Source organism: Symphalangus syndactylus, chromosome 4, assembly GCF_028878055.3.
Source record: "Symphalangus syndactylus isolate Jambi chromosome 4, NHGRI_mSymSyn1-v2.1_pri, whole genome shotgun sequence".
Classification (NCBI taxonomy): Eukaryota; Metazoa; Chordata; class Mammalia; order Primates; family Hylobatidae; genus Symphalangus; species Symphalangus syndactylus.
The window spans coordinates 44,848,381-44,862,060 of record NC_072426.2 but is presented as its reverse complement, the minus strand read 5'-3'; the positions used below and the strand labels follow the sequence as shown (position 1 = coordinate 44,862,060).

At 48.3% G+C, this 13,680-nt stretch overlaps 1 protein-coding gene across 11 annotated transcripts in view; it reads left to right on the top strand.

Moving 5' to 3' along the window:
• LRRC20 (leucine rich repeat containing 20) overlaps positions 1-12,228 on the top strand; it is an 85,042-nt gene extending 72,814 nt beyond the window's left edge. For 5 of the 11 annotated variants that reach the window (XM_063637217.1, XM_063637219.1, XM_063637216.1 and 2 more), the window contains 3 exons: positions 3,971-4,043; positions 9,499-9,618; positions 9,705-12,228. In XM_063637217.1, the coding sequence (XP_063493287.1) occupies positions 3,971-4,043; positions 9,499-9,618; positions 9,705-9,816 (305 nt within the window). In that variant the 3' untranslated portion in view covers positions 9,817-12,228. The remainder of the gene's footprint in view (positions 1-3,970; positions 4,044-9,498; positions 9,619-9,704) is intronic. The other 6 variants (XM_055274580.2, XM_063637221.1, XM_055274578.2 and 3 more) reach the window with 2 other exon arrangements.
• Positions 12,229-13,680: the final 1,452 nt, after the last annotated feature.

Sequence of the window (13,680 nt, the reverse complement as noted above, 5' to 3'; positions counted from 1 at the left end):
AGCCTCTCATTATCTGGAATAGTGGAATGTTGGAGGCCAAGTGTGGTGGCTCACGCCTGTAATACCAGCATTTTGGGAGGCCGAGGCAGGCAGATCACTTGAGGGCAGGAGTTCGAGACCAGCCTGGCCAATATGGTGAAACCCCATCTCTACTAAAAATGCAAAAATTAGCTGGGTGTGGTGGCGTGCATCTGTAATCCCAGCGACTAGGGAGGCTGAGGCAGGAGAATCACTTGAACCCAGGAGGCAGAGGTTGCAGTGAGCCGAGATCGCGCCATTGCACTCCAGCCTGGGCAACAGAGCAAGACTCTGTCTCAAAAAAAAAAAAAAAGTGGAATGTTGAAAACAACCTGGATGTCCAACAACGAACAGGAGCCAAAGTGGTACACATCCATCCATGGACTATGATGCGGCCATAGAAAGTCACCAATTTGTAACCTGAAACTATATTTACGGCATGTCATGAAGAGCAGCATGTCATAGCATGCTATCTGGGAGGCTATTTGGAAATACATAGGTGTGTGAGTGTATATACACACATACACAAACACATTAAACAGTGGGGAAGGCCATATACCAAGACATTAATAGTGATTCATTTTAGGTGATGGGACGTGATGATTTTACTTTTGTTCATCAATATCTTTGCATTTTCTAAATTAGATTACTAGTGTCAAAGGGGAAGACTAGGATAAGTGTCTTATCACAGCGTTGGTCCACAGAGGCCTGGCCCTGACTGGCAAATGTGCACAGAATGAGGGAGGCCAGGGAATGGGCCCCAACTCTTGAGTGTAGCTGTGGTCACAGAGTTGATTAAGCAGCATTGATGGTGAATCTGCTGTTTGCCCAGCTCAAGGTGGTCTCAGCCTGAAGGGACTCATGGTCTAGTTCAAAAGGTTAGACATTCATTCATCCAACAGATATGGAGCACCCGTGAGCACTGTGCTTTATGTCACATTCACAGGAGTGAACAGACATATTCACAGGTTGCAGAGCATGGTGCATGATATGAGTGTGGTATAAAGAAAATGTTCAGAGAGTTTGGAGGGGGATGCAAGGGAGTAGCAAAGGAAGCAGCCCTTGAGCTGGGATTTGGGGAGCAGCAGGATGTGGTGAGTGGTGATGGGAGCATGGCCCAAGGTACTGAAGGCAAAGCTGAGGTCCCTTTCCTCTCCACAACAGTCCAGAGACCACTGGGCTGTCTAGCCTCAGGACATTTATTTAACCTCTCCAAGCCTCAGTTTCTCCATCCACAAAATGCAGGTCATTTCATATTCTCCTCTGCAGCCTCCAGCTATCTCCCTCTCTTGTCAGGATGCTGTGAGCATAAATGATCTTTCAGCTTTATCCGGAAACTCCCAGTTGCCTTCTTTGGCTTGTCACTTGCGAGTTTGACTGCTCTGATGTGTTGGTTCTGCCAGCTTTGGCATGTTTGATGGTCCCATCGCTCCTTCCTCTAAGCTGCTCAAATGACTTTTGCAGTTCAATTAGGGGAAAGAGCTATACCTAATCCCTGCTCTGTGCCTGTGAAAGCCATTACTGGCCTTCAGTAGGGTGGTTCAGAGAATGCCACAGACCCTGGAGAGGCCAGCTCTGTGGCAGACGTGGAAACAAGCTGAGACCCCGGCAGTGCCGCTCCCACTAGGCCTGGAGTCGCAGGGATGTGTTCCAGGGCTGGGCTGCAGTGGGTCTTCCTGCCATGCCCAGCAAGCCTGTGGCAGCAGCATGACAAGGGGACCCCCCTCCCATCCTCAGAAGTACTAGCCACTGTGTGGGCCACTGGCCTTCCCAGCTGAGGGACAGAGGAGACACGGAGTCCAGAGTAGGGAGGGTCCTTAGCAAGCCCATGTTCAGCCTCCTCTGGAGAAACTGGGGAAGGATCAGTGGTCTTCAGTAGTGGATGGGGAGAAGGGGTGACAGCAGCTCTGAGCCACCATTTCTCAAGTGGGAATATCTTGACAACTGAGGTTGTGATCTCTTAGCCCAGGCTCCAGTCCTTACTGAATCACTCAGCGAAACTTGCCTGTCATTGTTATCTTCTGGGGGCCAGTGGCCAGTGCAAGGAGACCAGGTTCTGGCCTTGGCCTTGCCCCTCTGCGTTGTGGGTTGAAGTGTATGGGCTCTGGGATCAGGAACTGTCCTGCCTCCACCACTTACTGGCATGGCGACCTTGGGCATCAAGAAACTGAGAATCAAGTTTTCTTACCTGAGAAATGGGTCATTGTGAGGAACTGTCTAGCGTAGGGCCTCAAACATCAGTTCCCAGAAGCAGCCCGCTTTGCTGGGCCCATTTAGACAAAGGTGCTACACCTCCTTGCGCCTTGATTTCCTCCTGTGTCCAATGGAAGTTGATGCCCCATGAAATAAAAGCCAAGTGCAAGGGGTCTTTCTTACTCTGGGTGATCAGGGATGGCATCTGTACCCCTGCCCACGCTGCTGGCTGTGCCACTGGGGAATGGCTGCAACAGAGCTCCTGAATATGAAGATGTGCAAAAGTCCAAGGAATTAGCCCTTTTCTTCCCAGCCATTATTAACAGGGAAAATGGGGGCCCTGCTTGAAAGAAGAGACTCAAGAACTACCATAGGCAGCCCCTTTCTTTAGTCTCCACACCCAGCAAGAGGCCGGGACAAGTGAGGCCAGGCTGCTGGCAGCTATGTGGTATGACATTTGTACCCTCATGAGCTCCAGAGAAAGCGAAGGAGGTGAGTGGGCACTCCTATCACTTGTTCTTGCTTTTCCTCTTCTCCGAGGAGTCACGTCTGCTTATAATCCTGCCTTCTGAAAACAGCCTGTCTCTGCGTCTTTTCCTTCCTGAGCCTCCATTTGCTGTGGACTCCTGGCCTCTCCCACCCCTCCTTGCTGGCTCGCTCACCTGTCACGTGGTTCCTGCTCCAGGCAGATGATGACCAGCCCCTCCCCGCCACACCCCCCGACCCTGGCTGCCCTATAGCCAGTCTTCTTACTGGGGACACAGCTCCTGGAGTAAGCAATTCCTGTGTCCCCCAGCATTCAAGGCCATGGACTGGGCCCCTGGTCTCATATGCAGAGCCTGCCTTCAGGGAACTGAGAGGCCAGGTGACCCCAGAGTCTAAGGGTGGGCAAGCTCCTCCTGTTAAGGAATCTGGCTGCCAGTTTACTGGGCCTGGGGACTCCTGCATAGCTATTCTCTGTGGTCAAGAGTCTTCTCCGTCTCTGTGTCAGCCCTGCTACCCACTAGCTGGGTGACCCCAGGCAGAATTACTTCCTCCCACTGAGCCTGGGTTTTCACAACTTTCAGGACCCTCCTACTTCCCGTGGTCTCTCTGCCGTGATCTGTAAAGTTTCTTGTCAATGGCCTATGAATATGAGTGTGTCCAGGAACTTTCTAGTTGGTGCTCTCAGCGGAGGCCAAATTTGGGGCTTTGGCCTTCTGTGAGTGGTGGTGAGGGGCTCCGGGAGCCATAGTGCTTTTAGGAGACATCTGAGGCTCAACCCTTGTTCCTTTCTATGTGAGCCAACATCTGGATTATCTGGGTGGTGAACTCAGGCTGAGACTCTGCTGGCCAAACTCTGTGGGCTTATCCCCAGGGATCTGGGCTGCTGCTCAGCAGATGCAGGCCCCAGACCAGTGACAGTGCACTAGCTGGACACATGTTGCTGGAGCACTGTGCTGTTGTACTGCATGCAGGCGTCTTGTCAACTTCTGGGGCCTCCCTGCAAGGTGAGCAGTATGACTCCATTTTACAGATGAGAAAGCTCAGGTGCAGGGATCCTGCCTGAGGCACCACAGTCACTGGAAAGCCGGGCGTATCCTTCTGACTCCAGAGCTTGTTTATCTTAATAACCACTGCCCACCCACTCCCAACTATCACATGAAGCGAAGGATCTGGGGGCCTTTGCCTAAATAAGGTGGTGGTGTTTTCTAAGCTCCAGGCTTCAGAAGTGTCATGTACAAGAAGGGATAGCTTTGTTCTGTGCTGTGACCCACAGGAGAACAAGGAGGCCTGGAAGATTCCAGAAGCAATTTGAGAACATCTCCAGGAAACTGTTTCTCTCAGGACAGGTCAGCAGCCTCTTTGAAAGCCTTTGTTGGGAGTGCAGGATAGGAAGCTCCTGGGAGATTTGACAGGAGTTCTAGAGAGCAGAGTGGAGGTATATACACATACTCTTTGACAGAGCAATCAGTCTTGCTCCTGGGCATACATCCAAAGACTTTCCCACATTAGCTCCTAAGGACAGATGGAGGCCACTTGGGTGTCATTGCTGGCAGAGTAGAGAGGTAGAGTGTGGTGGGTACACAGCATGGTATACTAAGCAGCAGTCAAAAGCAGATGGATTCGATGTACACAGTCCTTGTGGATGGAATGTAAAACATGGCTTAGTCAGTCACACTTACTATTGAGCACTTCCCCATTGAAAGGACCCAGGACTTCTTGGAGAAGTGGCTGATTCCAGGGCTGGGAACAGGGAAGGCTCAAGACGTGCCTTCCTAGAAAGTCAGGCAGTGCATCCAAAAAGTGCTGGAGCCATGTCAAAAGATACAGGAGCCAGGCCAAAGGGGCTCCCACTGGTCAAATCTGGACAATTTGAGCATCAGAATAATGAAGTCCAATAATGAAGTCCAATAATGAATTGTAAATCACTAGAAACGTAGGAGTCTATATTGATAATAGATAAATGGAAGAGAAGTAGAATGCTGAGGACTGTTGACATTAGGAAATCATTTTGCAGCCATCATAAAGATCAGGTCAGGTAAGAATCTTTAGTGGATGCTAAGTCTAAGCGTGATGAATGCTAAATGTTGGTGAGAACCAACATTTAGGATATTTGCACACTCTTAAGATGTGTCCCACAGACTTCTTGTCAGATGGCAAGGGAGAAAAAAAAAAACACAATAGTAATTATATAGTGGAGAAAGCAAGTGATCAAAAGTAACAATAAAGATGAATTTGGTGTGCCTCTGACGTGATACCCCAGGAAGGACATGCACCTGTGCAGTCTTCAGCTGAAGATGCGAAGTCTCGGTTGAATCGTGAAGAAACATCAGACAAACACAAAATGAGGAACTTTTAAAAAGGGAAGGGGGTAGTGCACTACTCCTCCAATGTCAGTGTCATAAAAGACAAAGGGGCCCAAAGAGTTGGAAGTAAATGCAGTCCTTGATTCCAGACTGGCTCTGGTACTAGAGGGGGAAGTGCTGTACAGGATGTTAGGGCACCTGACCACACTGAACTGTGGGCCATGGGTTAGATACACATTCTATGAATGTGAATACCTGGAACCCTTAACTGCTCTGTGGTTATGTAAGAGAATGTCCCAGTTCCTAGGAAATACACACTGAGGGCCGTGACGTATGTATGGTACACTCAAATGATTCAGAAAAAAAACGTGTGTGTGTGTGGGGGGTGGGGGAGAGAGAGAGACAGAAAATGCATGCACAAATGATAGAGCAAATAGGATAAAATGATAACAATTGGCTAATCTAGGTCGGGCGCAGTGGCTCACACCTGTAATCCCAGCACTTTGGGACGCAGACTTGGGCAGATCATAAGTCAGGAGATTGAGACTATCCTGGCTAACACAGTGAAACCCCGTCTCTACTAAAAATATAAAAAATTAGCCGGGCGTGCTGGTGGGCGCCTGTAGTCCCAGCTACTTGGGAGGCTGAGGCAGGAAAATCATTTGAACCTGGGAGGCAGAGGTTTCAGTGAGCCATGATCACACCACTGCACTCCAGCCTGGGTGACAGAGCGAGAGACTCCATCTCAAAAAAAAGAAAAAAAAAAAAAAAAAATTGGCGAATCTAGCTAACGGCCATCTGGTATTTTTGCTGGTTTTTATTTTTAGTTTTGCAACATTTTATACATTTGAAATTATTTCCAAATGAAAAAAGGAGGGGGGAAGAGACTTAAGACAATAATATTCAACTTTCCTGAGTAAAAAAAATTAAGACTTTCTGAAACTGAAAGTCCTAAAGACATTTGAATGAAAGCCTGGCCCATGCTATGTGGTTCCATTTATATGAAGTTCAGGAATAGACTAAATTAATGATGAAGAAGATTAGAGGGTATAAACTGGAAAGGGGCACAAGGGAACCCTACTGGGGGTTCTTGAAATGTTTTCTATTTTTATATGGGTGGGGGTCACATACATCAGGGTATACATCACATATATACCCAGAAGAATGGAAAGCAAGGTCTTGAAGAGATATTGGCACACTCGTGTTCTTAGCAGCATTGTTCATCAAAGCCAAGCGATGGGAGCAACCCAAGTGACCATTGACAAGTGAACCTCAAGGTTCATTCACGTTATGACATGTGCCTGAAGTTTCTTCCTTTTTATTATTTATTTATTTAGATAGAGTTTCACTCTTGTTGCCCAGGCTGGAGTGCAGTGGCGCGATCTCGGCTCACTGCAGCCTCTGCCTCCCAGGTTCAAGAGATTCTCCTGCCTCAGCCTCCCAAGTAGCTGGGATTTCAGGCATGTGCCACCACACCCGGCTAATTTTTTGTATTTAGTAGAGACAGGGTTTCGCCGTGTTGGTCAGGCTGGTCTCGAACGCCTGACCTCAGGTGATCCACGTGCCTTGGCCTCCCAAAGTGCTGGGATTACAGGTGTGAGCCACCGCGCCTGGCGTTTCTTCCTTTTTAAGGCTGAATAATCCTGCATTATCAATGCCACATGCCGTAATGTGGATGAGCCTTGAGGACATTATGCTCAGTGGCCTAAGCCCATCACAAAAAGGCAAATACTATGTGATTCCTCTTATATGAGGTACCTAGAGTAGTCAAATTCATAGAGACAGAAAGTAGAGTGGTGGTTGCCAGGTGCTGGGAGGAGGGAGGAATAGGGAGTTCTTGTTTAAATGGGTATAGAGTTTCAGTTTTGCAAGATCGAGTTCTGGAGATTGGTTGTACAACAATGTGAATGTATTCATGCTGCTGAACTGTACACCTAGAAATGGTTAGTATGGTATTTGTATTTTACCACAATTAAAAATTAAAAATAATATTTAAAAAAGATTGTTATTGGTGCTTAGTAAAAAAAAAAAAAATATATATATATATATATATATAAAGAAGTGGCCTGATATCTATATAGCACAGTACCATTTGCCTAAAGTAAAATATGTGTATAATATCCACCAGTGTGTTCGAAAATTAAAAACAAAACAACCACAAAAACAAAACCCCTCCAACTCTGGGCAATATTTTGTGCCTAGGAGAGGACAGGAGCTGGCTCTTGCTCTAACTATCGGCCTGAGGTTGTGTAGGACTCCGTGGGATGAGGTCTGGCCCCGTCCTGTGCTAGGGTGGGAGGTTTTATGGGATCTGGCTGCTCATGGAGTTGGATCGGGGAAGAGCAGATGCAGCCAGGGCCTCAGCCTAGATAGGGCATGCATCAAGGGCAAGCATCCTAATGTTGTCTGAGTGATCCTAAAGGTTAGGCGGGAGGAACTATAACAGGTTACCAAGTATTAGTAGCTGCTGCCTTATTCTGGTCCTTTAAAAAAAAAAAACTGAGGCAAAATTCACATAACATAAAATGAACCACTTAAATTAACCACATAAACTGTACAATTCATTGGCATTTAGGACATTCACAGTGTTGTGCAATCATCACCTCTATCTAATTCCAAAATACTTGTGTCACCCCAAAGGAATCCCCATATCCTTTAAGCAGTTGCTCCCCAATTTAATTCTGTTTGAGGAAATATTAGTTATGTCCATTTTCAAGATTAGGAAAACAAGGTACGGGAAGTAATATAAATTTTTAGGTGGTAAAGCTGGGGCATGAGCTTAGGGCTATCTGTTAAATTTCATGTCTATGACACTAGGCTGCGCTGCCTCTTCAGTTATAACTGAGAATATTGGACCTGGAATTAATTAGTAGATCACTACTGTCTTTATATTTATTGCACTGTGGCATTTTTTATGAGTGTTGGAAAATGCCCTAGTATCTTACGTAAGTTAGGTGGATGACAGCTTGAAACTTGATTTCCAAATTCTACACGTTAAATTTTGGAAACTAGAGCTGGGACAGGAAATATGTTTGTTTTAATTCCAGAGGACATTCCATCTCTAAGTGATGATCCAGCATAGTGATGATCCAATATAGTCTGGAACTTTCCAGATAGCTCTTATGGAGCAGTGATATAGGTAGGGCACATTATCAGGAGTCCTGATAAATTCAAACTGTAACTAACCTCCCTTAGATAGACCCAAGATAGTCATGTCTGCTTCTTTAGGGACTCTTTATAGGTATGATGGAGGAGATGGCATGATACAGAATGGCATTCCCATAGTTAAGAAGAATTTCCATAGGCCGCTGTATAAGACTTCCTCTCTCGGCAAAAATATTCTTTATGCACATAATAGTCTTTGTTTTTTAGTAGTTTTATTGACACATATTCACCCATTTAAAATATGCAATTCAGTGGTTTTGGCATATTACATTATTTTTTAATTGTGATAAAATATATATAATAAAATGTGCCATTTTAACTTTTTTTTTTTTTAAGAAAGAGACTGGGGTCTCACTATGTTGCCCATCCTGACTTCGAACTCCCCGGCTCACGAGAGTCTCCTGCCTCAGCCTCCTGACTAGCTGAGACTATAGTCTGGCTGATTTTAACCGTTTTTAAGCATACTGTAGCTCAGTGGCATTAATTACTTTCACCATGTTGTGCAACCATCACCGCTATCTGTTTCCAAAATATTTTCATCACCCCAACAGAAACTGTAGCTATTAAGCAATAAATCCCTACTTCCCCTTCTCCTAGCCCCTGGGAACCTCTGTTCTACTTTCTGTTTCTATGAATTTAACTACTCTGCGTACCTCACATAAGTGGAGTCATACGGTATTTGTCTTTTTGTGCCTGCCTTCTTTCTTTAGCACAATATTTTCTTTTTTTTTTTTTTGAGACACAGCCTTGCTGTGTCGCCCAGGCTGGAGTGCAGTGGTGCGATTTCCACTCACTGCAACCTCCGCCTTGTGGGTTCAAGCAGTTCTCTGCCTCAGCCTCCCCAGTAGCTGGGATTACAAGCGCCCACCACCATGCCCGGCTAATGTTTTTGTATTTTTAGTAGAGACGGGGTTTCACCATCTTGGCCAGGCAGGTCTTGAAATCCTGACCTTGTGATCCACCCGCCTCAGCCTCCCAAAGTGCTGGGATTACAGGCATGAGCCACCACGACTGGCCTAGCACAATGTTTTCAAGGTTCATTCATGTGTAGCCTGTATCAGAATTTCGTTCCTTTAAAAGGCTGCAGAGTATTCCATATAACATCTATATATGGACATATATATGGACAACATAGTATATATCATGTTGTTTATTCATTCATCTATCGATGGACATTTGACTCTTATAAATAGTGCTGCTATGAACATTTGTGTAAAATTATTTGTTTGAATGCCCGCTTTTAATTCTTTCAGTTCTACCTAGGAATAAAATTGCTGGGTTGTATGGCAATCCTATGTTTAACTTTTTGAAGCAGTTGATTCTTATTTTTTAGGATGCTTTCCTCCATGTGGTTGTTATATCCTGGTGGGCCTGATGGCCCTTTGCACAGGGCTGGGCACCAGGAGCTGAGCCCACGTGCAGTGGGCAATGGAGAGCTGCCCCTCACCATCAGGTGCTCAGAGTCCTCATGGCCCATTGTCCTTCTTTTCTGTCTGGTTGGCCTCCACCACTCTAACCTGTCCATTCTGTCCCCAACAGATGTGCCCGTGGAGAAGCTGGCCGCCATGCCAGCCTTGCGCAGCATCAACCTCCGCTTCAACCCACTCAACGCCGAGGTGCGCGTGATCGCCCCGCCGCTCATCAAGTTTGACATGCTCATGTCTCCGGAAGGCGCAAGAGCCCCCCTACCTTAGGCCACCCTCCTCATGCCCACCCAGCAAGGGACAGAGGCCACTGGCCTGGAACCCTGGAAGGGAGGGAGGCCCATGGGAGGCCAAGCTTGGGGGCTGGGGGTGGGTGGGCCGAGCAGCACGTGGTGGGTGGGGTGCAGCTGGTCTGGATAGATAGCTTACAGCAGTAGTGGGCTCTGGAATGCCCAAGGGAAGAGGCAAGGTGGGGCCTGCAGCCTGGACTCGGCACTCACAGCTGCTGTGCAAACTCAGGCAGATCTCCTGCCCTCTCTGAGCCTTGTTACTTGAAAAAAAAAAAAGGACCCTTTACCTCCTTTGGGCTCCCTGGAGGTTTTTAAGCAGTACGTGCCTCCAAGTTACCTCCAGATCAGCAGGCACAGGTGGGCATTGCCGGGTATTTTCTGAGCCCCTGTGGGTTTGAGGCCTTGTTTTTAGTGCTGAGAGCCAGTCGCTGCCCTGAGAAGAGAAGACAATCTCCATTTATTTATTGCTTCCTGAGAACTGACCTGGATGTGGCCCTCTGCAGGGCCCAGTCTTCAGTCCTGTGGTCCCTGGACTGGTGGGAACCTGAACTAGGAGTCCTGGGACAGCTGTGGTGGGAATATGGGCTGGCACTGCTGCAGGGCAAGAACATTCACGTAGGAGCCCGAGGACCAGCAGGCTGGGAATGGGGAGCAAGTCATGTCAGCTCTGTCATTCCCCACAGTTAACAAATTGGCGGGGTGGGAAGTCCTGAGTGCTCCATCCCTCTAGCGTCACTCCTGAGCTGCGGGAGAGGTGGCCCAGAGAACAGCAGAGCCAATTGCACCTGCAGCTCTGGTCTAAAGTGATTAGATGGCCACCTTCACTACTGTCCCATCCAGCAGCAGCCTGGCTGCCTTGTCATGGCCCCCTGGGGGCAGAAGGCAATGTGGACCACGGGATTTGTAGCCAGCCAGCTCCCAGGCCAAAGCCCAAAGCCCTAGTTCTTTTGAGGCCCTCAACCTGGCATCTTAGGGTGTGGTCAGGCAACAGGGTGACCAGCTGTCCTGGTTTCCCAGGACATGGAACTTTCACTGCTAAAACTGGGACAGTACCTGGCAAGCGGGGATGGTTGGTCCCCTACCAGGAGAGGGCCTGGGGCTCTTGCTTCCTGAGAACACCTGTGGCTTGAAGAACCTTGACTGCCTGGTCCTCAGGTATCGACCTCCCACCTTCTCCTCATCTGTGGAGCAAGCCGACTCAGTGCCCAGACCCCACCTGATCTGCACCTTTGTTTGAATCTCCAGAGACACATGAGGCCCCAGGGCTTGAGGCAAAGCCAGGCCACCCAAATCCTTCCTGTGTCCTGTGGACGAGTGGCCACTTTACTACTCCTAAGGCTAAGATGTTGAGAGCTCAGACCACTGCTCAGAGCAGTAATCCCTGCTCAGAATGCTCCCAGTTCCCTCGTCTCTGCCCAGGTCTCTTGTCTCTTGGCAAAGAACTGATAGGTTGGGCCATTGTTGGGCTATCACTGAGCGCTAAGTATCTCAAGAGACTGTTCATTCTGCTCATATCCCAAGGCCTGGTTGGTCAAACTCTGGGCAAAGGGTTTTCAGGATGAGGAGGTCAAGACAGGATCTCCAGAGCTACCAAGTTCATCTGTGGGTGGTGGGGGCAAGTGGGGGCTGAAGTCCTGTCCAGGCTGCGCTGGCCCCACCTGCCTTGTGTCCTGGAGTGGGGTTTCTCCTTGAAGAAGAGGCATGCTTCTCTGATGTGCACAAATGCAGTGTATGACCAGAGCCTTGCAACTCAGTGTGGTCTGTGGACCAGCAGCGGCAGTGACACCTGGGAGCTTGTTAGGAATGCAGAGTCTAGGCCTCACCCTATACCTCCTGACTCAGACCCTGCATTTTAGCAAGACCCCCAGCTGATTCCTATAAGCACTTTAGAGTTTGAGAAGCAAGGACCTAGGTTGGGGATGTCCTCCAAGCAGAGGGTGAAGGTTCTCTCAGTTCTCTCCCTGCCACTTTCAGGGATCCGAGCCTGTGCTCAGCCTCCTCCCTAACCCAGCCCTGGGAGACCCTTGGTCTGTTAGATTGTTCCAGAGTCTGCGTGGCACTCCTGAGGAAGGGAGTGACCGGCAGTCACCAGGAGATGAGGGTTAAGTGTGCCAGGCCCTCCAGACCTGGCCTTTCTGGTTAATCCCTGCATGCCAAGCTGCCTGCTGCCCCAGGTCCTCACCTCAGGCCTTTGAAGGGGCAGCATCTGGAAGTTGTTTTCTCCTCTGCTTGGAGAGTTTGCCCTTGTCTCTCTTGGAAAGCGTGGGCAGCCACAGACGTCCCCAAATCAGAGCTCACAGTGAGTGAGCCCCTAAGCTTCAGTCTGCAATAAAGAATGCATTGGTTTCATCTGCCTGGTTGGTGTTCCATTCATTCTCACTGTACAGACCTCCTATAGCCTGGGCGTCAAACCAGCCCACATGCAAGAGGGGTGCCCTCTTGTTGAAAGCATGAGGTAAAGAAAGCTAGAACCAGATGAAATGTGGATTATTCACAGGTGGGCACAGGTGCAGCCAAGCAGAGTTGGTGTGTGCCCCCCAGCTGCATTACTGCAGGATGGCCAAACATCAGGGGGAAACTGCGTATCTGGGAAAGGATGAAGAGACCCACTATCTCCAAATTTCTCTCTTATCTGTGCCAGAAATTATTCCCTTAGTAATTTGTTCCTCTGAGTCCATGGTTCTCAAAGAGGGATCTCTGGGCCAGCAGCATCCGCAGCACCAGGAAGTTGGTTAGAAATGCAAATAGTCGACTCCACCCTAGACGTGCAGAATCTGAAACTCGGGGGTGGGGCCCAGCACTCTTAACCAGCGCTCCATGTGGTTCCGATGCCTGCTGAAGGTAGAGAACTACTGCTCTGGGTTCAATGTTAAAGTCAGGTTTTGCTTTTTTTTTAAGTCTGAGAGACCAACTTAAGTTTGCCTTGAGTTTTAGTCCAGATGCTCCATTGTTTCTAATTATTAATATTATTATTATTACTATTTGAGACAGAGTTTCGCTATTGTTGCCCAGGCTGGAGTGCAGTGGCGTGATCTCGGCTCACTGCACACTCTACCTCCCAGTTCAAGCGATTCTCTTGCCTCAGCCTCCCAAGTAGCTGGGATTACAGGCGCCTGCCACCATGCCTGGCTAATTTTGTATTTTTAGTAGAAATGGAGTTTTGCCATGTTGGTCAGGCTGGTCTCGAACTCCTGACCTCAGGTGATCCACCTACCTTGGCTTCCCAAAGCGCTAGGATTACAGGCATGAGCCCACTCCCAGCCGATCCATTATTCTATTTTATTTTTTATTTTTGAGACGGAGTCTCACTCTGTTGCCCAGGCTGGAGTGCAGTGGCACGATCTCAGCTCACTGCAACCTCTGCCTTCCAGGTTCAAGCAATCCTCCTTCCTCAGCCCCCTAGTAGCTGGGATTACAGGCATGTGTCACCATGCCTGGCTAATTTTTGTATTTTTAATAGAGACGGGTTTCACCATGTTGGCCAGGCTGGTCTTGAACTCCTGACCTCAGGTGATCCACCCGCCTCGGCCTCCCAAAGTGCTGGGATTACAGGTGTGAGCCACTGCGCCTGGCCCAATTATTTTTATTTAACAAACACACATAGAGCTTAGTGGGTACCAGGCAGTGTCTTAGTACATTATAGCTATTAACTCATTTAATCCATATAACAATCCTAGCTAGCTTTGTGATTTGGATAAATCTCTTTTCCTCTCCAGGCCCTGTTTTCTGTCTGTAAAACTAAGGGGCTGCACCAGGAGACCCCTAAGGGCCTTTCCAGAACTCATATGGTCACTATTTCTC